General features: G+C 45.1%; 1 protein-coding gene across 1 annotated transcript in view; it reads right to left on the reverse strand.

Moving 5' to 3' along the window:
• WDR64 (WD repeat domain 64) overlaps positions 1–26,306 on the reverse strand; it is a 2,246,160-nt gene that overhangs the window by 1,372,533 nt on the left and 847,321 nt on the right. Inside the window, exon 13 of the mRNA XM_086925751.1 lies at positions 20,052–20,200. Within this exon, the coding sequence (XP_086781877.1) occupies positions 20,052–20,200 (149 nt within the window). The remainder of the gene's footprint in view (positions 1–20,051; positions 20,201–26,306) is intronic.

The raw sequence follows: 26,306 nt of genomic DNA on the forward strand, positions 1-26,306 counted from the left end.
TACAGTGCCTCATCCAAAACACTGAAGCAAACAGGGTTACAGATGACTTTGGAAACCTCGAACATGACTCTCTGATCCCCAAGGGAATCGTGGAAGACCTTAACCCTTTTGTTGTTTACTTATGCATGCCCTGGGAAAAACACAGGAAACATGCAAAGAACATTTTCAATACATTTATTGAAACAGTTGTAATCTTGCATTGAAAGAATGAGCTTAAGCAAATAGAACAAAGCAAGGTAACCATCAATATGAACATGGTGAAAAGAATGAACATTTCAACCATGTCAGTTAGATTTATATTTATATATCAATATATCCATACCCAGCTCTACCTATTCTGACAGCATATTTATTTCACCCTTCTGCCAGATCTCTTAGGATAGCCTAAAACCCCATACCTGGATTTGCAATCCCTCTCTGCAGAATCAGCATTGGCAGGGCTGCATTTCAAACATGACAGTCATCCCAGGACTGTTATTGCTGGAGTGCCCCTTCTAAACTACAAAGGGACATTGTCCTGTATAAATATTAGAACCACTGTGTTAGAGCTACAGCTCTGATGCAATGGTGTGTCTAGATGCTAAAAGCTGTCTCTGAGCGGGCAACATATATTTCTGGATGTACGACGTTACGACACGTACTATAACAACGCGTGCTTTAACAACGCGTCCCTCACAACGCAAGTCGTTACCACGACTTGCGTTGGGGGCGCGGATTGAGAATAGTATATTTTACTATTCTAACACCAATCCCCGTGGACACTAGGGAAGGTGTTGGAATAGTAAATACACTATTCTTAATCCTCTAGCGCCCTCCAGAGCAAGTCGTGGTTACGACTTGCATTGTAACGGACACGTTGTAAAAGCCTTGCGGATTAAAATCCGCGTTGTAAAGGATGTTCCCCTATATTTCTAGGATATCTTGCTATATGTTCCTAACCTTGAACAAAATATACTGAATATGATGCAGGAAGGGTGGTCTAAAAACAAGAAGCATGTGCAGCATTACTTAGAATCGTATTGTAAACGTTAAATGTGTAAATGGTAACAGGACTAAGATGAAGTCTTCTAAAAATGTGCAAAATATAAAACTAAAAGGGATACCAAAGTAGGTCCACGAGGGCTTCACCACAATAGAATAAAACACACTACAATAAATTCGATACTACTCAACACTTACAAACGATATTACATACAGTGATATTTCCTTCAATAATGTGTTTTATAATGATGTTAAAAACAACACTGAAAACAATATTTTACCTTCAATATTCCTGTTGATGATAATTTTGACATCCCCAAATTCTTGGCCCGTTATTTTTGTAGCACCATATGTTTCTCTAATATTTTGTTCAAAAAACGTTACAGGGTTGGCATTAATCTGAACCACAATACCTTGATAATTGCATCATACGCTAGGAGCATTCCGTGTCCACCTCCCATAGGGGACACTGTAGTCAAGGCAGTCTACTGTACTTTTTTACTTCAAGTTTCATGACATACACATTACAGGCTGCTCTGACCGGACGCCACACCTCTCAGCTGGACCAACGTGATGACTTCTGTTTCTGCCTGAGCCCACTTTTTCAGCCATGTAGCAAGCACCTGTTATCAGGTGCCGTGCTGGTTTTCCATGATATTGCTAGGTGCCATTTCAAAAGTCCAAACTCTAAATCTACAAACTTGCTCAAATATTTATCACTTTTTGGCCTTGGCATTAGGCTCAGCAGACATACTTTCATTGCCAGGGGTATAGTGCAGTTCACCACCTCTGAAACATTCTCAAACACCAACTTCCAGGTTTGATGAATCACTGGGCATTCCCACACCATGTAATTGAAACCCACCTCAGTATGACAACATCAGGGGCACCCGTATAATGCATTTGGGAACATATGTTTTATATATTTCTAAGTTAAATAAGTCAGGTTCAGGTAGTAAGTTGGGTATTTAGTTGATCGGGATTCCTCCTGTATCCATGATATTCCTTATTGAGAACTCCCTCTCACAGAGGTTGAGTCTGCCCTGGTAGCACTATCTTACCAGGGTGGGTTGAGGTTTCCTACAAAGAACTGCACAATAAGTGGGTGAGGTTTCCCCATTCAGTGCATACTGACACATCCAGGTTGGTTGGCACTAAAGAGCAAAAGCAACAAGGTGCATTGGACTCATATCATTGAATGACTGCAAGCCCAAATTTGTCTATAGAGTCACTTTCATCACAGTTTATTGTGGTATGTTGGTAGTTAAATTGGAACCTTGAGTTCTTGGATACCCTTTTTTCTTGCTGTACAATACTCTTCCATTGTTTATTGGAAATGTATTTTCCTAGGACCTTTGCCAATTTATCTCAACTGCCTAGGTCCGTCATATATTGTTGTGTGGTGAGTAGCTTATGTAGAGCAGTTACAGCCTTCCGGCTACTACCGTGCGCCAGAAGCTCCTGTCATAGTATTGAAAGTGAACATTTATGTTCTACCCTTACCCCTTGTGTGTTTATAGTATGTTGTGCTACATTGCATGTTTTACACGGTTCAACCGGTATTCCATACATGTCACATGTCTTGAAAGGCACACCCGCCTCTGTCCATAATTGTAAATCACGCCCCTGCATCACATCTTTTGACTCAAGCCATACCGAAAGTGGGAGTAGCGGAGCACCTGGATGGCATCCCACATGAATGTATGTATTTGCACTAGTATTTTTTTGCCGTCAGCATCAGGTTGGTTTTTTATGGGCATTGTTTTGGGTGAATGCAATATCAAAGTAAGGATGTGCTACCCTTTAGGGACTTTCTTTACATCTGAACTCTCTGTGCTGAGGATATTCCCTAACCAGCGCATCTTCCAATGTGGTTGCACTGCACCATATTACAGATCATAGTTTGGGGCGCCCAGTCCCCCTTCAACCAGTGGATGATATTTTGTGCAGTGCGATACTACGGCTGCCATTTCCTCATACCAAGTCTGATAAGAATCTTTGCAGCTCTTTAAAAAATTTCTTTGGGCAGAGTACCATTAGTGTTGTGAAGAAATGTAGTATCTGTGGCATTATAAAAATTTTGGCTATCACCACTTGCCCAAGAGGAGAAAGTGACAGAAAATCCAGAAGGGTGGGAACGGTAAATCGATGAAAGTGCCTTGCATAGATTGCCTTTTGTAAGAGCTTCCACTGTCTGGTATGTGTGTGCACCTAGCTTTTTTTAGTACATTGAATTGCCATTCTAATCTAGTCTGCATTGCAGCATCCATGTGTCGGCCAGTACCCTGCTCAGTGGGAAGAAACAGCATTTTGTCCAGTTTATTTTGAGAACAGACATTTCCTGTGGTTTCCCAACATGTCCATTAATGTCTAGACACAGTAGCGTGCATTACACTGATATATCAGGGCGTCATCCACATGTAAAGATATCACATACCACAGACCAAATGCATTTATACCTCAATCCATGACCCTCTGACGCATCATGCCCACCACTTGTTCTATGTACCCCCAATGAATCCCATAGGGCAGGGTGCATTGTAATTGAAAGTTTGGACATGCACTTTTAAGTTTTACATGTCATCGTAGTGATAAACTCTTAAACTTGTTTTTAACTATTGTGAGGCTCTCCAGTAGGATGCCATTGGGTTGCCTTATTAGATTTAATAAGTGCTTAAGTGCTAACTTTCGATTGGTAACATGACAGCATTTCATGTGTGGTATCTGCAAAATTGTAATTAATAATCCTTTTTAATGGTTAAGTCGGAATAAAGTAACAATTTTGACAATGCCACTTTTAGAAAGATTACATTTTTCTGTTCTGAACTATCTGGTGCCTGCAGCCTATCGTGGGTCACATGACTGGGTGTAGTTGGCATTTGTTTATACCTCCCAGGCAGCCACACAATAGAGGGATTAGGTGTGCCTGGTTGGGCCATCAACTGGCAGGATGGGGACAGAGCTGGGGACAGACCCACTTGCAACTAAATAGGCTATGCTCTGCCTTCATACATAGGACTTGTTACCCCAGCATCATTCATGCAGCCAGCTTGGAGCCAAGTCAGGGGAGCCAGGAAACTTCAAGCACATCAAAGGGAATTCTCTAGAAACTTCTCCTACTTCAAAGAAGGCTCCATGTATAAAAAGAGGACCCTCAGACCTCACTTTTCACCTCTACTTTTTGGAGTTGCAGAAAGACTCTTAGAGAAATGCCTGCTACTGTGGGCTGCTGTGTACTCATCAAGAAGCTTTCTGCTGCACCTGTTTGGAGGTTTTCTTGACCAGTCAGAGGCCTGCCCTGCTGTTTGAGCCAATTCATCCCTTGAACCCAGGAGTACAAGTGTAACTCAGAAGGCTTGCTTGCTGGCCTCCAGTCCACAGCCTTAGGGACAAACAAGCCTCCCTCTATCTTGAACCCATCCTGAGTGAGTGCTAACCCCACGCAAGTGGCACTACTCCAGTCCTGGACCTTTGATGGTCGTGCTTAAAGTGCCCAGATAGTCAAAAACCAAAACGTAGGACTTAGAAGATTTTTGGCTTTGAGAGAAGACCGGGACTAACCTCCTCATCTGTCCAGACAATTTGTGGCAAAAAACTGCACTGAGAACGAAGAGAAGACCAGCACCAACTTGCTTGTCTATCCACCCATGGTTCATCGCTGGGCAGCCTATCTTTGCAGCAGCTTCGGCTACATTTTTCTCTACAGCAGCAAATCCTGTTCAGCTGTCCTTTGAAAAAGAGGTATTGGCCACAACCTCCTGCCTTGTCCCAATGGAGATTTTTAGCTTCCAAAAAAAGTGACTAAGTCCGAGCTTGGAAATTTTCACCATGACTTTCTCCAGAGGATCCCCAACGAAGATGCTCTCTCCTTGGACATCCCCTGCAGCTTTGCCCCGCTGAGCTGTACCTTTTCAGAACATTTTCTTCAAACTTTCTCTGAAGTCCGAAGGTAAGAGAGAACTGGGCCAAACCATTCATTGCATCCTATTCGCATTCCACCGCAGTTGGCCATATTTTTCAACATTGACCTGCTCATGCCGACTAGATGTCTATAGTTACATTTTAGGCTCTAGATTTTAATTAAAACTTTTAAAATTCATAATGTCTGTTGTACTGATTGCAGTTTTGTCATTTTGGTGTCAAATATTTACAGTAAGCTGCAGGATTGATAAGTCCAGTTTGAACATCAATATGCAAGAATTTAGATTCAAAACCTGCAGGAATCATCTGGTATTTTATTAGTGAATCTAAACTCAGTGCTCTAATCTTTGTTGTGTTATTGGTCTCAGATAGTTTGGTGCACATTTTCAAATTGCTCTCATACTGTTCGTGTTGAGCAACACCTTTGTTTTACTGCACATGTTCTAAAATATTTTTACTGATGTGGTTCATTGTACACTAAAATATGTTTTGCTGCACTATTTTTTCCCCAATTAAACCACCTAGGATTCAAATAAAGAATATATCTGGCCATCCATGTTTTTTATTTTTACAGTAGGTTTGATGTGCATATATTCCAATAATTTATCTCTCCTCCTGACAGATATAATGGGCCTGTTTAACAAACTGCATTTTGTAGTATGTAAACCAATACTACTACTTATACGAATTGCAATTCACAAACCTACAGGTGGAAATCTCCATCTCCACCTCCACCTATAACTCTTCTCTCTTTTTATAGGGAGGTCCTCGCACAAGTAGCTCCTGGTGAAATATGAAAGGAGTGAGGGGTAAGATGAACCTTGTTGCTCAAGCTTCTTGTATGTTTTACACTTTAGTACATCAGTGATAAGTCTATGGTTTGTTTTATTGTTTCAAAAACAGTCAAAAGAAACTACAGGCTGTCTGGCAGGTTGGAAGGCCTCTGTCCCATTATCCCAACTACCTGGCAAATCCTGACCTGGAACACACACTTTGGTCTGCAACAGAGTGTGTTGCAGCTGTTCCATTCCAGGAGAGTGGTGCGAGAGTGCCTAGAGTGCCTCTTAGCCACCAATACAAATAAGCAAACATTTTTTAAACAGATCCTCTGAGTGTGCTAAAGCATGCGCAGAGTGTATTTTTACAGCATTTATGTGACTCGAGGTCACAGTCTCTATTGACTATGTGACCTCAAATCACATATCATTAATCGTTCACACTCTGCAAGCAACATCCTTTTCCAACTCATCACAGGTGATGAATAGGGAAAGGGTGTTGCTTGCAGCTTGTGATGTGATTGACGGGCAGTCCCGGGAATACACTGCTTATGCCCTAGAAATCCGAGATTTCTTGAAAATATGATGCTGCTGTGTGTCATGAAGGGGAGGTCTCTTCAGAACCTTCAAACTGCAGGAAACCCCTTAACCTGATTAGGAATTTTTGTTCAATTAAATGTTGTGTGGCATGGGTCTCTCAACAGTGTCTGGCTCTCATCTCAGCAAGATAGAGAGGCAGCCAGGCACTAAGGGCACCACCCGGCATGGGCTAAAAGCCCTTATTTAATTTAAAGAAAACATGTGTGGATGGTAATTGCTCTTGACAGTTACCATCCACATAACTTGGAAATCAAGGTGAGTGGCACCATGCACCTTCAGGTGGAAGCCTCTGCTGCCTCACACATGCATAATTACCACTTAGGGGCCAATTACAGTGCTGTAGTAAATTGCTCCAACCCTCGGTCAGAGCCATGTCTATGGCATCGTGATCAGCTGTTCCGATTCATTTCTGACCGACCCATTTGGATGGAGTCGGTCGGAAAGGAATGCGAACTGGATTTCAGAATGGCTTCCGATGGGCTCAGGTAGCCCGTCTGTTATTCACACAACTTTCAGTAGTCTCAAAGCTGGCTCTTTTCGCCCGAGTTATTATAATGTTGGATTCCATCAGCTTTTCTGTGCCTGCCTTTTTGACACAGAAAGGCTGTCAGAAGTCGACTTTGGTCCCCCATTAGGGCTCCATGTGTGCACTGCCCCTAGTTAGAAGCCCCCTGTTGATCCCTGCATCCCATGACAGGCACCTTGAGGTGCCTGCCATGGGATGCAGGGATGAACTGCAGCTTTTCTCTTTGCAATGAGAGCATGCATTCTGTTTGGAATGCATGCTCCCATTGTAAAGGATAGGAGTGCGACCGAACAGTGTTTGGTGACATCCTAATTGCTGGGTTGGGCCTGTCTACAGGAGGTCGGTCGGTCTCAGTACCAAATTGGGCACTTAGTAGTAAATGTGGAAGGGACCAGGGGGAGTGACTGGAAATGAGGATTACTTCTACTAAGTGGGAGAAGTAATGAGGTGTTTAGAGAGGGACAGATACCTACTCACAAAGGTCAAGCCCATTGATATTCAAAAGCTGCACTTTTAAAGTTACTACAACCAAAAATGACCCAAAACATTAGCATATGTACTCCAACTCAGACCTGGAGTAAGATCAGCATCATACATGGCCAACATCTATGATCCTCATCTATCCTCCTCCTCAAAACATGCCCACTTTTGTGACATCTTTAGCAGAACAGCTTGCCCCTCTAATAATCAATCACAAAAAAATTGTGCTGCTGGGCGATTTTAACCTTTGGTTGAACTCTGCTGAGTTGGATACTCAGGCAGCTGCGCTGAAAGAGACCCTTCTAGACATGAACCTCACCCAACAGATACACCTCCCAACCCATGAAAAAGGGCATAGCCTTGATCAAATTTGGTCACAGAACATCCTCTTGGCTATTAACTCCATCACGCCCTGCATCTGGTCGGATCATTTTTTGATCCACTTCACCATCACCACTTCAAAAAGTAGAAAGCTTCCTTCTCAGAAAGGAGGGAAAGTCAGAATATGGAAGAATGTTGACACCTCCGCCTTTATTGACACCTTAACTTCATCCCTTCCCCCATTAGATCAGGATATTGAAGGGATTGAAGAAGCCTTTTCCAGCTGGCTACTTCAGGCAGCTGACGTACATGCCCCTTGTACTAACTTTCCCCGCTCCCGCCCCAATGACGCTCACAGGTGGTTTACACCTCATCTGAAAGCTTTAAAACTCGAAGTTCGTCAAAAGGAGCGGAAGTGGCGAACAGCGTACTCAGAACCAGACAAAGCCAACTATTGTAGGGCCCGAAAGGACTATCAGAAACTCATCCAGAAACACAAAACCGATTATTCCTCAGAAAAAATCCTTAATGCCCACAATAAATCACGAGAACTGTTCAACATCGTGGAAAATCTTAGTGGCAGCGATAGAACTTCCCAACCTGTGGCCCCTACCCAGGATCTCTGTAACTCATTGAATTCTTTTTTCTTTAATAAAATTTGCACCATAAACCAAAGTATCCCCACCACTCTGTGTCCCTCCCTTCTGGCTGACACCTTTTATAACTCTGCTATTCTGGAATCCTTTCCCCTTATTGATGGCGCCATTTTATCTAGGCTTTTCGCCAGGGTCAAATCTGGCTCCCCTGATGATATCTGCCCCCCACACATTCTGAGAGAAGTGGAAACCAGCATTCCTGCGGGTATACTCTCCATGCTGAATGGATCTCTCTCACAGGGTAAAGTCCCAGACAACTTCAAAAAAGCCCTCCTTATTCCCCTGATAAAAAAAGCCGGAGCCAATCCACTGGACCCGCTTAACTATAGGCCCATATCTTTGCTGCCTTACTGTGCCAAACTATTGGAGGCTCATGTCTGCGATAGTATTTCCAAATTTGTGGAAGAATCAGATTATCTTGCACCCAACCAGGGGGGTTTCCGCCCTTGTCACTCAACTGAAGCAGTCATCCTTTCGGTGCAGAACACCTTGAGGCGGAACGCAGATGAGGGGATCCACTAGGCTCTGGTGCTGCTGGACCTCTCGGCTGCGTTCGACACGGTTGACTATACCATCCTGGTCGACCGTGTCGAGCAGGCAGGTCTCAGGGGCCCTGTGCTGAGCTGGATCCGCTCATTCATTACTGGCCGCACTCAATCTGTTAGACTGGGCTCTTTCACAGCTCCCACTATACCTACCATCTGTGGAGTACCTCAGGGCTCTTCTTTGTCACCTTTGCTTTTTAATTTATACCTACGCCCCCTTCTGTATTCTCTTAGGAAAGCGAAAGTTACCATCTTCAACTATGCAGATGACTTGCAGCTCATCTTCCCTTTAAACACCAAGGACTCAGTGGTAGAATTACAAAACACCATGTCTCACATTCTGAGCTGGATGAACTGCAGTCATTTGAAACTTAACCCAGGCAAGACTGAACTGGTCTTGCCTGGACAGAGTGCACTTAGTTGGAACCCTAGCTTTTGACCATCTAGCATGGGAGCCCCTCCGTCTAAGTCATCTTCAGTTAAGAGCTTAGGAATCTTTATCAGCGAGGATCTCTCCCTGAAGAAACAGGTAGGTGCAGTTGTGTCATCTAGCTTTTTCCAACTGAAGAAAATTAAGAAAATCGCCTGCTTCTTCTCTCCAGGTGCCCTCACACAGATTGTCATTTCCCTGGTCCTGTCCAGATTAGACTTTTCCAACAGCCTCTATCTCGGGCTTCAAGCTGGAGAGTTAAAACGCCTCCAGCTGGTTCAGAACCAGGCAGCCAGACTTATTCTGAATCTATCTAAAAGGCAGTCTGTTAGATTAGGGTTGAAACAGCTACACTGGCTGCCTGTCGAGCAGCGAGTAGCTTTTAAAACCGGGTGCATTCTATTCAAGTCTCTGCACGACTCTGGCCCTCTATTTATTAGAGATTTATTCAAGAGATACAACCCTTCCCGCAATCTCCGGTCCATCCACAAATCCCTTCTGATCGTCCCTTCTTACAAGAGGAAGCGTCTCGAAGGGCGCTGCTTTGACCACCTTGCAGCTGTCTTCTGGAACTCTCTTCCCCTTCAACTAAAACTGAGTGACAATATCCTCAATTTTAGACACTCCCTGAAAACCTGGCTCTTCTCTCAGGCGTATTGCTGAGCTGCTTCATCTCTACCTGTAACCGGTGCGTTGCGTTCCTTTCTACAGCGCCATGAAGCCCCCGGGCGTACGAGCGCTTAACAAATCCATATTAACATTAACATTAACACTGGTACTGCATCATGCTCCCACAGAAAATAATAGAGTCAGGGAATTAACATAAATTCTTATAGGATAGGTTAAAATATATTAATGTATTTTGACTTTTTAAAGATGGATATACATTTAATTTAATGTTAACAATATATTAAATTAGGAAGTAAATGTAATTTTATGATAACATATTTTGATAAACCTTTTAAACATGACTTTTATTTTCTGTTAAATATTTCATTTGTTTCTTTTTGTCATTTTGGAGCATGTATTCCTTCATGTAACGATAGGCTCCGATTGGAAAAGGGGGTGGTTGGAGAAATCCATGCACCCTGTGGCGAGCACCCCATGGGGCCTGCCACACTGTGCATGCATGGTTATGTGAGACCCATGGGTGCCTCCACAGGCCTGATTTGGATGGCCCCGGATGGAGGGAGGCCTGCTACCAGCCCCCAAAGTCCGATTCCCACAGCTGTTTTGTCTCGGCCAAACCAATTCGGAACAGCTGTCTGAATTGGTCATCGTACTCGCTTGTTCGGAAACCGTATCCATTGGGCTGTACGATTCGCCTCTGACCGACTGAGGCTGCCTGAATCACATTTGGAGCCAAATCGGACAGCCCGGCGGCTTCCTTGCATCGTAGTCGGTTGTCCAGAAAAATGCCAGATTTGGTCAGAAACAGGGCTTCCGAATTGGATTCGAACGATTCAAATGCCGTTTGGAACCTTCCTGACAAGATCGTAATCGGCCCCTATGTAGTAAATTTGCACATAGAAATGGTGAATGGCCAAAATTAGCAATATTTTACGTATTTTTTCATGTGTAGATTTACTCATGTATAAATGTACCTTTGTGAATAAACCACACAGATGTTCTTTAAACCATGGTAGCTTCTTTCACAATTTGAGTCATTGTAATCACCAGCAATGAATATACAGGGAGTTACTAAAACACCACCGCCATACCTATTTAAAAGATATGAAAAACAGAAAGCCCTTAAGCTATTAAAATATGTGTATTTACATATTACTTTAGCTTAGAGTATATTAAATCTGGAAGTGTAAAAGCATGCATTTGTAAGTACCACTACCACCACAGCACCAAAATAGCAACAGACCAGAAAGGCTCTGCTCTAACCTTGCCCATTTGTCAATACCCAAAAAGCTTCACTGCGGAAAAGCAGTCCACAGACTGCTCAATGCAAACTGTGAGGAAGATAAAGAGCATATGAGTCTGTGATGACATTAAGCAAATTTCAATAAATTAATCTCAAGAACCTTGCCAGCCACCTACTTCCTAAACTAATTTTGCCACTTGATTCTGAGAGCATTCTGTATGTCAAACACTATCTTAATAAATACAGAAATTGAATTATAATATTCGGAACAGTTTACCACAACAGGAATCGTGCAAGGGTATTCAAGGCTCAAGGCAAAAGAAGGTTTTGTTAATTGAATGTTCACAATCAGCAAAAAATCTGCTTTTTGTGCTGTTTCTTTTGTAATGTGATAGTAATTATTAGGCACCAATACTGTAGCTACTTTGCAAAGATTTATGGATGTGCCAGAACCGAACCGTCCTGACTCCGTCAGAAGCGGTCGCTCCCCACGGCCCCTGGTCTCTCGTGGGTATCGCTGTGCTGCTCTGCTGCCTGGGTATTGTTGCGCTGCTCTGCTGCCTGGGTATCGTTGTGCTGCTCTGCTGCCCTGAATTGTACTGTGCCTGCTCGCATTGCCTCACTGTATTATCCTGCCTTTGTGTAAATTGCCTGCTTTGCCTTGCCTAGCGCTCACATTGCCAGATAGATTAAAATACTACTGCCTTATTGCGATAGTGCCTCTCTGCCCACAGCGTTATTTCTATTGTTTCCCCAACCGGTTCCGGTTTCGCTTCTGCTGCCATTTTGTTGTTGTTGTGCCTCGGAGCTCGCCCTCTCCACCCCGCTTCCGCCTCCCAGCTGCTCCTCCCTCCCACTGACTGCCAAGGCTCACCCTGTCCAGTGAAGCGCTGTGACCGTCCTGACTCCGTCAGAAGCAGTCGCTCCCCACGGCCCCTGGTCTCTCGTGGGTATCGCTGTGCTGCTCTGCTGCCTTGGTATCGTTGTGCTGCTCTGCTGCCTGGGTATCGTTGTGCTGCGCTGCTGCCCTGAATTGTACTGTGCCTGCTCGCATTGCCTCACTGTATTATCCTGCCTTTGTGTAAATTGCCCGCTTTGCCTTGCCTAGTGTTCGCATTGCCAGATAGATTAAAATACTACTGCCTTATTGCGATAGTGCCTCTCTGCCCACAGCGTTATTTCTATTGTTTCCCCAACCGGTTCCGGTTTCGCTTCTGCTGCCATTTTGTTGTTGTTGTGCCTCGGAGCCCACCCTCTCCACCCTGCTCCCGCCTCCCAGCTGCTCCTCCCTCGCCCCTCCCCCCTCCAATATCTACATATGACAGATGCTTTTGCGCGCAGCGTTCACGCGCAGCGGTCGCGCCCCATGCGCGCCGAAGGTGCGCCAAAGGTAAGCCCGTCTACGCCCGTCCGCGCCTGGACCGCGCCAGACCCCCTGGCCCCCGCAATACCCATTCCACCCGCATCACTTACGACGCCGCAACCCTCTCTGCACTTAACCCCGGCCGACTCCCACACTGCCACCAAGCCGCCCCAGGACACATCCATGGACCCTTCACCTGCCACTCCTGCAAGTTCAACTGCATCAGGACCCACACCAAATCCACTAACTCAAAACAGAGCTCCGACAACAAACACCTAAAGTGCATCCTGCTCAACACCCGCTTGGTCCACAGACACACCATTGAACTTTGGAACCTACTCGACACCACATCGCAGGACATCGCCTTCTTTACAGAAACGTGGATGAACGCCTCATCAGCGCCCGACATCGCCATAGCCATCCCGGAAGGCTACAAAATCATTCGAAAGGACCGCATCAACCAAACGGGAGGAAGCATAGCCATCGTCCATAGGAACACCATCCGCATCACAACCAGCTCCGGGGATAACCTCACTACTGCCGAACACCTTCACTTCCAGATCCACACCGACCCCAAAACCACACTCAGAGGCACCCTCATCTACAGACCTCCAGGACCCCGCACACAATTCAGCGAAGACATCACTGACTTCATCAGCCCACATGCCCTCCCCTCCGAGAACTACATACTACTGGGAGACCTCAACTTCCACCTGGAAAAGAATAACGACAACAACACCACCACCCTTCTAGACAACCTGGTCAATCTCGGACTCAAACAACTTGTTGACACCCCCACCCACCTTGCCGGACACACGCTCAACCCAATCTTCACCTCCAGCAAACACATCTCCTTCGACCACACCACAGCTCTCCATTGGATGGACCACAGCTGCGTACACTTCAACTACAAAAAGACCACGATCCACAACCCCCCACAACCTATCCCCCGAAGAAATTGGAACAAAATCACCACCGCCCAGCTCTCCTCTTCGCTTCACCTAAACCCTCCTGCCAAATCATCGGACCCAAACCAAGCAGCCACCAACCTCACACAATGGATCACCCTCATCGCCGACGAACTAGCACCCTTGAAAAACCATCAAATCAAGCAAGGCAGCAAAAAAGCCCCCTGGTTCAACGATGACCTTAAGAAATCCAAGAAGCTCTGCCGCACCCTCGAGAAATACTGGAGAAAAAACCCAACCACTGACAACCTAGCCATCTTCAAGAACGCCACCCGCAAACACCACCAACTGATCCGATCCACCAAGAAATCAGCACTCAAAGATCGACTTGACAACAACGCCCAAAACAGCAAGGAACTATTCAACATTGTTAAAGATTTTACCAACCCCACCACCGGCACCAACGACATCACTCCCTCCCAAGAACTCTGCGACTCATTATCCTCATTCTTCCACAACAAAATCGCCGACATACATAACAGCTTTGAAAACCAGTCAGAAGACCAGTCAACTCCACCCACCCCGAACCAAAACCGCCCTCTATAATCCTTTGCAACTGGAACCCAATCACTACTGAAGACACCATTCGCCTGATGAACTCCATCCACTCAGGATCGCCAACCGACCCATGCCCCCACCACATCTTTAACAAAGCAGACTCTATCATTGCACCCCATCTCTGTGATGTCATCAACTGTTCCTTCAACTCCGCTACCTTCCCGGTAATCTGCAAACACGCCGAACTCAGCGCCCTTCCAAAGAAACCCACAGCGGACCCCTCTGAACTTAAGAACTACCCCCCATCTCGCTCCTCCCATTCCCTGCCAAAGTCATCGAAAAAGCCGTCAACAATCAGCTCGCCGCCTTCCTTGAATGCAACAAATCCCTCGACCCCTCACAATCCGGCTTCTGAGCCAAACACAGCACCGAAACCGCCCTCATCGCAGCTACAGACGACATCCGAACACTTCGGGACAACGGAGAAACAGCTGCCCTCATCCTACTTGACCTCTCCGCCGCCTTCGACACTGTCTGTCATAACACCCTTATACAACACCTCAGCAACGTCGGAATACAAGGAAAATCCTTGGACTGGATCATCTCATTCCTCGCCGGAAGAACCCAGAGAGTCCGCCTCCCCCCATTCAAATCAAAGGCCACCGAAGTCATCTGCGGCGTACCACAAGGATCATCACTCAGTCCCACCCTCTTCAACGTTTACATGAGTCCCCTCGCATCCATCGCGCGACAACACAACTTCAACATCATCTCCTACGCAGATGACACCAAGCTGATCCTCTCCCTCACCTAAGACCCAAACACCGCCAAAACCAATCTACACGAAGGAATGAAAGAAGTAGCCGAATGGATGAAGAACAGCCGTTTAAAACTGAACTCGGACAAAACGGAAGTCCTCATCTTAGGATCATCCCCCTCTGCCTGGGACGACTCATGGTGGCCACCGGCCCTGGGTACAGCACCCATACCTACAGATCACGCACGTAACCTGGGCTTCATCCTGGACTCCTCCCTCTGGATGGCCAGACAAGTCAACTCCTACTCATCATCATGCTTCAACATACTACTCCTGCTCAAAAAAATCTTCAGTTGCATCCCCAAGAAAGACGGTCACCCATGCACTGGTCACAAGCCGACTGGATTACGGAAATACCCTTTACACCAGAACCACAGCCAAACTACAGAAAAAACTCCAACGCATCCAAAACGCCTCAGCCAGACTCATACTGGACATCCCCCGTCAAGCTCACATTTCCAGTCACCTGAAAGACCTCCACTGGCTCCCCGTCAACAAGAGAATAACGTTCCGTCTCCTCACCCACGCACACAAGGCCCTCTACGACCTAGGACCCGAATGCCTCAACACACGATTATCATTCTACACCCCCACCCGCCAATTACGATCGTCCAATCAAGCCCTCGCCGCAATTCCGCACATCCATAGATCCACCATGGGGGGAAGATCTTTCTCCTACTTAGCAGCCAAAACCTGGAATTCTCTCCCCACCCACCTCCGCTTTACACAGAACCACCTCTCCTTCAGAAAGCAGCTAAAAACCTGGTTATTCGATAAATAAAGCACCCACCCCCCCTCAAGCGCCTTGAGACCCTCTGGGTGAGTAGTGCGCTATACAAATCTTTGAACTTGAACTTGAACTTGAACCTGACAACCACCAGCAACTCAAATAGTATTCTTTGTCCATTGCATTACTATGGTTTATCAAACTCTAACATTTGCCCTATAGAGTACTATATTCCACTTATTTGTTGTGTTGATTCTGATTATTAAGATTAAACAAATACACATTTAAATGATGTGACATAATGTTTTACAATTATTTTGTCCATTGTCAAGAAATAATACAGTTAAGCTCAAACTAACTGCAGAAAAAGAACAGCACCGGGGAGGCAGGAAGAATGTAACAAACAAGGCTCAATCTGGCTCTCTTACTCCCATAAAAATGGCATTTCCTGCTGCAAATGTGGATCTATTTTGGCTCATTATACACAAGGCAGCTTTCAAACATGGAAAAGAACAATTATAAATTGCACACAAAAAGGAAATAGGAGGGACTTTTCTGTAATAGGTACAGATCCCCTTCAGTCTCCTGCAAGAGATTGATCAATGCTGGTCATTTGGCTTGGGTTTAAGAAATTTTACATTCAGGCCCAAAAGTTTCAACAACGTTGTCTGAGATTCACTATGTGCCTTGCCCTTCTCACAATGTCCATCCTTACAGTAAAAATGTGTAGCTTTGACATGCATAAGTGTGTACATTGTAGGCTTAGACCATGAAACAAATCATATGAACCTCCTCTGTTACCCAACCCCATATCAGTTGGTGAATCTTAATGGGCTGCTGATCCTTTTCACCTCCTGCAAAGCGTCCACGTTTGCTTTTTGTATTTATCTGCCTGTTCGGGTACAGTTCCGCCGATTCTGTTGCACTCTTTGAGAAACAGGACAAACCACCCTTTTTCTCTCTTCCTTTTTTAACCAGCGTTCTCAAACAAGCCTCCCACTTCCTCCAGATTGTCCAGATTTTTACATGCTTCGGACACAGATCTACCCATTGTCTCCCTCCCATGTGAACGCAAGTCAAAGAAACGTGTGGCACCTCTGATATGGTATGTTTATGACGTCAAAGGTAACTAGTTATCGGACATCAATTGTATTTCTTCTGTGTGGATGAGGCTAGTTCTTGATACAGTTGTAGTTTATGACCCTTGTAGGGGATGAACTCTCTATCTCAGGCCAGAGCCATGATTTCCTCCTGTTGTAGTAGTATAACCGTACACAGATGTCTGGTGGTCTATCTCATTGGGGGTCTCCCTTCACTTACCCTATAGTCCTAACAAATTGGTGAATTCTATGGTTTACTTCTGAGATGGGGGGAGGAGGTTTCCATACTTAGGCTTTATGGTGTGGATGGGTCTAGTGCACTGACCTTTACTCCTGTATCATTTCTGTTACCTTTCACCACCAACATTTGCTCGGCAGAGGCTTCCATGTGGCTTCATTTGGGTGCTAATTGTATGTGATTCCTGGGCAAGTTTCCTCTTCTACTGAGGTTAATGCAGTTTAAAGAATCTCCCTATGCAGAGCAGAGGGTGGGCACAGGTCCATCATGATGTAGAGAGTATTTTGAGTGCAGGGTATTTCTTGCTACTGGGTATTGGAAGAGTGCCTTAGCCCTAGTAAGTTGGCCTTGGCTTATCCTTGATACTAGTTTCAGACCTGTGGCTGTTGGCATCTGGCGGGCACTGGCTCTCATGATGTTACAATTTATGACCCCACTCCCATCAGGTCATTTACTAGGCAGGCAGTAACTGGAGTGGTCTTCTTGGCCTCATGCAGCAGGACTCTGTCCCTGAATCACAGGCTAATCAATGGACATCCTTGATGGACATGTCACTCTGTGCAGGCAGCAGAGAGTTGCAGGCTTATATCTGCTTCAAGGCAGTTGGGTCCTTCTGTGCTGTTTATATTAGGGCTCAGTGCTGTTTATATTAGGGCCCAGAAGTATGTCCATCTCCCATCTCCTCTTTGGTGAGAATTAGCTCATCTTTATACAATATAGCGGAGTGACACTGTCTGCCTCAGAAAACTGCTGTGTCCTCCTTCACTCCATCACCACTCACCTCTGCTGTGCTGGTGCACCTCTGTACGGCACCCCCATAGTGTCCGGCCTACAGGTCCCACCAACTACTCCACCAATGCTGCACTGCAAGGTCTGCATGGTGTATGACCTGGCCCCAGCAGAGTGAGTCCAAGCCTCCTGAGCCACTTCTGCTGTCCTGGCATTCCTCATTACACTGCAGCTTTTCTAGGTCACTACAGGCCAAGGTCTCTTTGTCCGAGGCAGCGCTGCTGTGGTTTCTGACATTTAACCACAGCCGCAGCCTTAAGATCCCTCTCTATCTGAACGCCGTTAGCAATATGGCTGTTGTCAGCTTCGACATCTCTCCCTTGATTCTGTGCTCTATTCTGCTAATCTGTTTGTTCTGACCAACCTAGATGACAGGCAGCGTCGCCCTACTGCGCTAAGATCATAGCAAAGTGAAAATAAAATGATAATAACAGAAGGTTATTATGATTACATTTTTAGTCTGCCTTTAAGGTCCAAGTTAGGGTGGGGCGGAGCTGGGGTGTGAGATGCTAGCAGAGGGAGGAGTGGTGACTGCACCATAAGTGTGCATGATGGTTTGGACCGCTCTCTCGGGCCAGGCAAACCATCATGCATGCACGCTGTGCATGTTCTCCACAGGCTCTATTGCACAGCTTGGGTGGAGAACATGCCCAGCCTCCCAGTCCCTCTCTCTGTGCTAAACCACATCCCTCAGACCAATCACAGCTTGGGTTGGGAAAGACTGGAGCCTGGGTGCTTCCATTACAGAGAGGAGGATGGAAGAAAGGCAGTGGTGTTGGCATTAACAGGTAAGTCTTTATTAATTATTTTTCCTACCCCCCTGCCTCACCTGCCCCCCCCCCCACATCACTGTCACCTACCAGCTGCCACTGCTAGATGAACCCCCAGGTGAGCAATGAGCTGATGTCTTAGGGGGGTCCAATTCATCAGGTCTGCACACTGTCCAAAACTATTTTTAAAATAGTTTTGCATGCCAAGTCTCCAAATAATGACTTTTGAAGACTAACACTCTGTAACATCCAATGGGACTAAATTGTGTGCATGTCAGCAGACTCGATTCAGACAGGACACTCCCAAGTGTTTAAGCCGAATATAACTTCCTTTTAGGTGTCACCTGCCTAAAACTGCCTCTTCTTCATCAAAAGTCAATGGGGGAAAACAATTCCCCTGATTTCTTCCAATCTCAGCCCTTCCCTTTCCTGTTAAAAAATGTTGGCATGTATCTGCTATTATTAGGTAGGTTGCCATTAAATTTAAGAGAAAATATTTCATTTTGCTTACACCTTTTAATAACATTACTGTATAAAAATAGAAAAACAAAGATGCTGCTACACAGCTTGTTTTAAACTAATGTATGTTACAAATATTGTGAGGAAGAAAAATACTGTACCCATAAAATTTACACTAAAAACTGACAAGTTAACGTTTAGTAATTATTAGAGCGCAAAATGGCATAGGGTGAGAGAGGAGTTGACCTAACGGCTAGGGCGGTATACCTCCAATCTGGAGAACTGGGTTCGAGTCTCGGCAATGACCCTGAACATCCCGTGATTCTGGGCAAATCACTTACGGCCACATGCATCATTGTTGCCGTTTGCGATTCCTAAATTGCGAAAATTAAGGAATCACAATTTAGAAATCGCAAACGGCAATTCATGAAAAAATTGCATTTTTATTGCGATTCGGTATTTTTCCTTAATCGCGATTCACAACTTGCGAATCGCAATTAAGGAAACCCTTCCCATTGATTGAATGGGAAGGCATTCACATTTTGAGAATTTCATTTTGCGAATCGCAAAATGTGAATGCAATTTCAAGGGTGCAAAGAACCCCTCCCTGCACCCCTGAAATTTAACTTTAAGTGCAATTTACACACACACATGATCCAAGGACATGTGTGTGTGTAAATTAAAACTTTCAAATATGCAACTAGTGCATGTTTGAAAGTTTTCGGTAAATTAGCATGAAGTTTAACTTCATGCTAATTTACCCCTTCCAAATTGCGAATTCGCAATTTAAAAATAATCATGCATTGCATTTAAGAAATCTCAAATCGCGATTTCTTAAATGCAATCGCAATTTTAGAAATCGCAACATGGTTGCGATTCCTAAAATTGCAAAAAGCATGATGCATCCAAAATTTGAGAATTGCATTCGCAAACGGCCGAAAATTGCGATTCGCACCGTTTGCGAATGCAATTCTCAATGATGCATGTGGGCATTAATCTCCCCGTGCCTAACAGAAAAGAATGTGGACTCATGTAATGCAACTGGTGCTATGTAAAGCACTCTGATACCCGATTCGGGTAAAGTTTGCGCTATATAAAACTCTGTAAAACAAAAAAATACTGACAATAAAACGGGAGAAACACATTCATAGAACATTATGCAAACTCTCAACAGATTTTTTTATGCCATGAACAATGTTAAAAATGTACCCACCTTTATAATAGACTCAGAGCAGATACTGAGTATCTGGTGCAGTGACTTGTTATAAAGCAGCACATTAATGGGTCGGTCATGGCTGCGTGGGATTTGCATCGTGTCTTGGATCATCCTTGTTAGAGGCCATAAATCCAAAGATTGTGAGCCTACAGAGATAAAGGGAAGAGAGCAAAAAGAGTAGAAGAAAATAAAGGGAAACTCTAAGAAAAATAAGTGCAAGTAATGGTGGTTCATTCATTAACATTGTAGGAAGGTGGATACTTTTTGCCTGGTGTTTAGCTGGTTTTTGACATAGTTGGCATGGGATCCTGCTATTCAGGGCCCCAGGCTGATTGTTCTCTCCTTAAAATGGACTCCTTGTACCTTAGGTGCATACACAATTGGAACTGGTTCACCTTATAGGCCCCTGTAACAGTGTACCATAGGTACCCAGGGCATAGGTGTAGCCAAGGCCTACCAGGGGTTGCAGCATGTATTGTGCCACCCCTGGCCTGGTTCCATATTTTGACACAACTGGCTGATCACTCAGCTGGGGTAAGTTGGTGTAATCACCTCTTACTTGGATATAGTATCCCTATATCTAACCTTAACTGGACACATGTTAACCTATAAGCCATTCCTATGGAAGGCCCCTGCAATCCTGGGGGCAGAGTGCATGGTTACAAGTGAGAGGGTACTCTAGCATGAACAGAGCCTGTCTGCAGCTGTCGGGAACAACTCCCTTAGCTGTTCCGGGATATTGCCATACCATATACTCTTAAGTGCATTTTAATCCTCGCGGTTATATGCTAACTTTGGTTTGGCTTTATCAAAACATGTCGAGTAAGGTATCATACGATTTGGAATACTATCCCCTCGACAGTTCTGTCGACGGGGATAGCATTCCACCCTTCTAGAGGGACACGACATGTACATAGCCTTAACCCTGGTTAAAGTTAACCAGAGCCTCAGCATCACAAAATGGATGCTGCCACCACAGACACAAGTCTGACCTCCTGCTGCTGGGAGTCCTTCCAGCGAGGGAGGCTTGGACAAAGGGTTTCCTGCCTTGGGAGATGCGAGCACCACCCCAGACAGGATTTTGTGTATTGGGTAGGACAGGGCTGAATAGAAACATACATGCCCTGGGCACACAAGGTGTCCCCGTGCATAAGCCAGTCCAAACCGGTCCTGGGACTTTTCAGACCCAGGGCTGGCGAGGAGCTGGACTAAGGAAAGGGGGTGTAACCACCCCCCTTCCTGGTCCCACCCAGAGGAGGGACCTAGCAGGTGATCCACCCCTCAGATTGGGAATAAGAGTGGGAGCAGTGCCAAAGCACCTCAGATCATCCTGAAATCAACTTTAAACTAAGAAGACGACTAGACTTCGACATTCTGCTGCACAGAAGACTGAGGAGTATCTCCCTTATGGCCTAGGAGTGGCCACCCTGTGAACACAGGCACCATCCAGCAACTCAACGTCTGCTTTTCTGCCGCCTCCCACCGGAGCCCGAGCCCAGAGCCTGACAAGACCCAGACTCCCAGACTTCTCACAGCCCGATCCACAGTCCCTGCAAAGAAGGGACCCATGGAGGCACCGAGAGACGTGGGACCGGACCTCTTGAAAGACACTTGAAGAGCTGACTGCGCAGCATCCGAGGCACCCTCGATGTTGTGCTTTGGGGACTGAGAAGCCCCACTACCGAGCAGCCCTTGCATCAAAGATCAGCCCCCCAGCATCTCCACGATCTGCGTGGGGCCCTTTTACATTGTGCCACTTGACGCGCCATCCCGGCCTCTTGCCACGTGGTCAGCGGCCATCTTGGCGACAAAACCTACAAACTACACTGCGGGCCTGGTTGCTCCAGACTTGCCCTCGCTCCTGTAAAAGGGAGCACCCGCTCTGACCTTGCTGGTCCGAGTGATAAGCCTTTTTCAATTCCTGCTTGGCTTGCATTAACCAAGGCCTGTTTGCTCCAATCAAGTTGCCGACACCGCCAACAGTGAGAAGCCTGCGTGGGACAGCTCGTGATCGACTCCTGGACGTCCTCGACCTCTTCGTGTCCACGTGGCTGCAGAGAGAAGCCTGTTTGCACCTGACATCGCCTGGTTCCACTCTGGTTCCACGGTAGTCACTGGCTAGTGACTTTGAACATTGTCCCCTCTGCTTTCAGGTCTTCACCACTTCAGATCCACCCTTGGATCCACCGGAACTCTTCACATCGAGCCGCCTGCAGCATCTTCAGCTCCAAGCACCATCGACCAGCGTGACGAAACCCGACACTCCTTCGACCCTATGCACCCGCGTCCTGTGGGTGAGGTAACTCAGCAAAACTGGTGTTCCCACACTGGTACACACCTCTAATGTCTGTGTCTTAAGTTTCACTCCTCTAGGTCACTCGGAAGGTTCCTAAATAACTAACTTTGTAACTTTTACGCACCATAGACAATGCATTGGTGAGTGCGTGCACTTTAAACACTGCACCCGAGTCCCGCGGGCCTTTCCCGACTTAGTCACTGCTAGTCCCGATCAGCTCCAGCGATTCCCAAGGCCCTAGGCCTGTTTCCTTTTCAATTGGTATCTCTTATACCACTTTCTTAATATATGGTTTAGGTGGCCCCTAGGGCTCATCCATATTGTGCAACTTTTGTGTATTTTAACTGTGTTTTGTTTTAACGCTTGTGCTTCTGTGCTCATAAAGAGTATAGGGGATATTTGTAGTTAATAAATATATATATATTTTCAATATATATCTGTGTGGTGTCCTTTCATTTGGTATTCAAGGGGGTTGTATATGGTAAAACAGCTTGCTTCACATGCCTTTCAGAGTTTAGCCTAAGACTGCTTTGTCCACGCTACCACTAGGATAGCTGGTCTATAAGGTTGACTTACAACCAATCATCATAAGGATTGCTTAGCATGGTACAAGGTGATCACTAGAACTAGTGGGCATCATATACCAGGCCAACTTCTCACAAACATGTGCTAATGAGGAGAAATAGAGTAAAGGCAAACACTCAGGGCCTCATTTATGAGTATTTTGCCATAGGGCAGCGCAGCAGGTTTTGCTGCTGCAATGCCCTACGGCAAGAGAAAAGGTCAGGAATGCGCTGTATCTATTAGATATGTCTCATTCCTGTCCTTTTCCACTGTGCCAGCACAATGAGCTGCAGTGCGCCAACTGAGGCCCCTTTGCACCATGGTCAAAAGTTGCCTGCATTGCAGGGATGATTATTTTTCTGCAGGAAGTGACTTCTTCCTGCACAAAAAACAAAAAGGAGAAATAAATATATTTCTCCTCGTTGTGCCTCCCTTTTGCCTCCCCTGGGGCAGCATAACTTTTTGTCGCTGCCTCACATGATTTCTCGTAAATCTGGGGCAGTGTCAAAACGCCATGGATGTTGCTAGGAAAGGCTCCAGCAACACCCATGAAACACCCCTTTCACGCAGTTTTCTGTGTGAAAGTGGCACATATTTTTAAGGCCATGAAAAGCCACGTATTGTATCTTTATGTGGCCTTATAAATATGCCAGTGACACATTGCACCACCGAAACGTCAGATAAGTGACGTACCAGCTGCGCAAATGTGCCAGTAGGGCCTCATAAATGAGGCCTTCAATTGGTCGGCAATTTGTGTTGCTGTCCCTCACCTAATTAGAATGACAATCCATATGGGCCTGATTACAAGTATAGGTGCTATTTACCTCACCTGGTAAATACCGATCAGATGGGATTCGTTATTTATTGGGTGCGATAAATAGCATTAGTTTCTGTGGAATAACTAGGGATTTTGGTGTTTAGCACACCAAAATCTGCATGATATGGTACTGAATGGGTTTCCCCGGTTACATTTCGGTAGGCTTGAAATGTATTGAAAGTTGAATTATTTCACGCATCCTATAATTATCTGATGCATTAAATACATAAAAACTCATAATTTGACCTGTACATGCACAGGGGTTTTTACACGGGTCGGTATTAACCACCAAACTGATAATCAGGCCCTAAGTGGAATCGCTAGCTCACGAATAAAAACAACACCACAGGGTATATCATTTACCATGTGTGATAAATAACACCTATTACGAGTTTGTGGGTAATAACATGCAGACTTTGGTGTTTATTGCATCAGCGTCTGCATAGGACGATAAATACCAGTCAATTACTCTTGGTAAATATCAGTAGGTTTGATCTTCTGAAATCTAACTACAGCAGCGGTATTCAAAGCATCCGATAACTACTGGATGTGCTAAGTGCAGCCAAGCTCATTATTCTGACCAGTGCGCAAACAGGGGTTTATGTATCAGTCAGCATTAACTGACTCACTCGCAATCAGGCAAAATGTGTGTTTTTTCAACCTATGGTTCTAGGCACAGGAAAATGAGGGGCACTCTGGAGTGTACCAACACAAATAATTATGTTGATGATGGTAAGCACACAGGTTTTTCTGTTATGAGATACGTGTAGTGCATCATGCATGCCATACAATGGCTTCACACACAACAGTTTTACAACCAAATGTAAAACAGGGCACAAGGTAAACTGTGTGGACATTGGTCTTCATTGGAAATTGACCTGTTCAATCAGGTATAACCTGAGTGATGGTCACCAGCAACAAAACCCTGCCACCAAACCCCGCCACAGGAATTCAAAACATAGAATAGGCGGAGCTATGCTAATCATGCTAGAAATAGAGAAGGAAATCCTTTCGGTTAAATATGGTTATAGTGTGGTATAGCATTTTAGGACCCTAGTGTAATTTTCCTGATTCATGCCCTTATATAGGTATAAATCACCATATCCTTATATAGGCATAGAAATCATAACCATATTTATACATAGCTCATGCAGACAAAATATGGCATGGCTACTTCCACTAGTTCCGAAAATCCATAACAATTTCTTGGAAAACTCGGCTTCAGCAGCTAGGGACTTCCCCTTGCTTGAATACTGACTTGTCCAAGAACTCATGGAGTGTTCAAAGAACTGAGACTCTTTGATGACGTTATAATGTCCACTTTACATCAATCTCAGCACCTTCAAGGTATAAATATGCCCACATTTGCCCAAGCAAACACACAGTGGTTTGGAGCAGTTCGACTATCTACTTGCCTGACGCATCCTACTACATCAAGTGCCGAAGGAAGCTGACCCTCTAGCAGACGCACTGAGAGAGGCGCTGTCTTTTCTCTTGACGAGAAATGCAGCTGTAGTGTTTCCAAGCTAACCTTGCGGGTTGTTGGGAAATCGAGTTCCGAAACAGAGAGATACCAGGCCTCCTTCATTCTAAATCGAGGTACGGAGCTGATTAAACCCTAAGAGAAATCTTGGATAGATTCTTGGCAAAAAGAAACTAAACTTATGCTACACCTTACTTACTTCTACCCTCGAACTAGACTTAGGTTAGGTACTTCGGGGTAGGCGTATTTTAGAAGCACCAGTTGAGTACTTTTAGAATTATTTATTAATGTATGTATTTCATGGCTTAGAAACCATACCATGCTTTTACAGTATTATTTTATAATACTCTTCGTGCTGTACGCATTACACTTTACAGTCAATATTACGATTGTAGCAGTTAATTTCTTCTGTATGAGAAAGAAGACTGTTCAATAAATACTTTTCTTGAAAACGCCCATCTCTCTATTTCTCTGCACCTCTGGTGAAACAAAGCATGCACGAATGACTAGGTAAAATATCAATCTATTGTTTCCACGACTCTGAAGATCAGTTTTATCTTGGGGAAACTAGGTTGTCATGTTTATGCGGTTATCAGAAACTAATCTCTTCTTGTTTATTTCGAGAAAGTTTCTAGTGACCTCTGAGCTAGCTGACACTAACAATTAAGTCTAATATATTCGATAGAGACCTAGTAGACACAAGTCCTACGTCACATCTATAGGATATATTATTCCAATGCGCAGAGCCTATGGGGAATATAGAAATTACACTAAATGGCGCCCAACGTTTGGTAAGGCACTCATTTAACGCTAGATACTAGAGTAACTCAGTCGTGCTTTTCACAGAGACCCCTATATCCCGTAAACAACTCCAATAGACGTCTGGAGTGGGTTAAAGGAGAAAATATCCGCCATACTCAGTAGGACGAAAAATCCTATGTATTCGTTTTTGGTTTTGTTCAACGTTGAAGGATACAGTGTTCCAAAATGTTGTGCACCTTATCTTTGTTTCCTTGAAACTTGCTCTGCAAGACTTTTCAACAAAATGTCGGATACCGACGAAGAGAACGGAAGATCCGCAGGCAATAATAC

The sequence above is a fragment of the Lissotriton vulgaris genome, chromosome 6 (assembly GCF_964263255.1).
Source record: "Lissotriton vulgaris chromosome 6, aLisVul1.2, whole genome shotgun sequence".
In the NCBI taxonomy this organism is placed as follows: Eukaryota; Metazoa; Chordata; class Amphibia; order Caudata; family Salamandridae; genus Lissotriton; species Lissotriton vulgaris.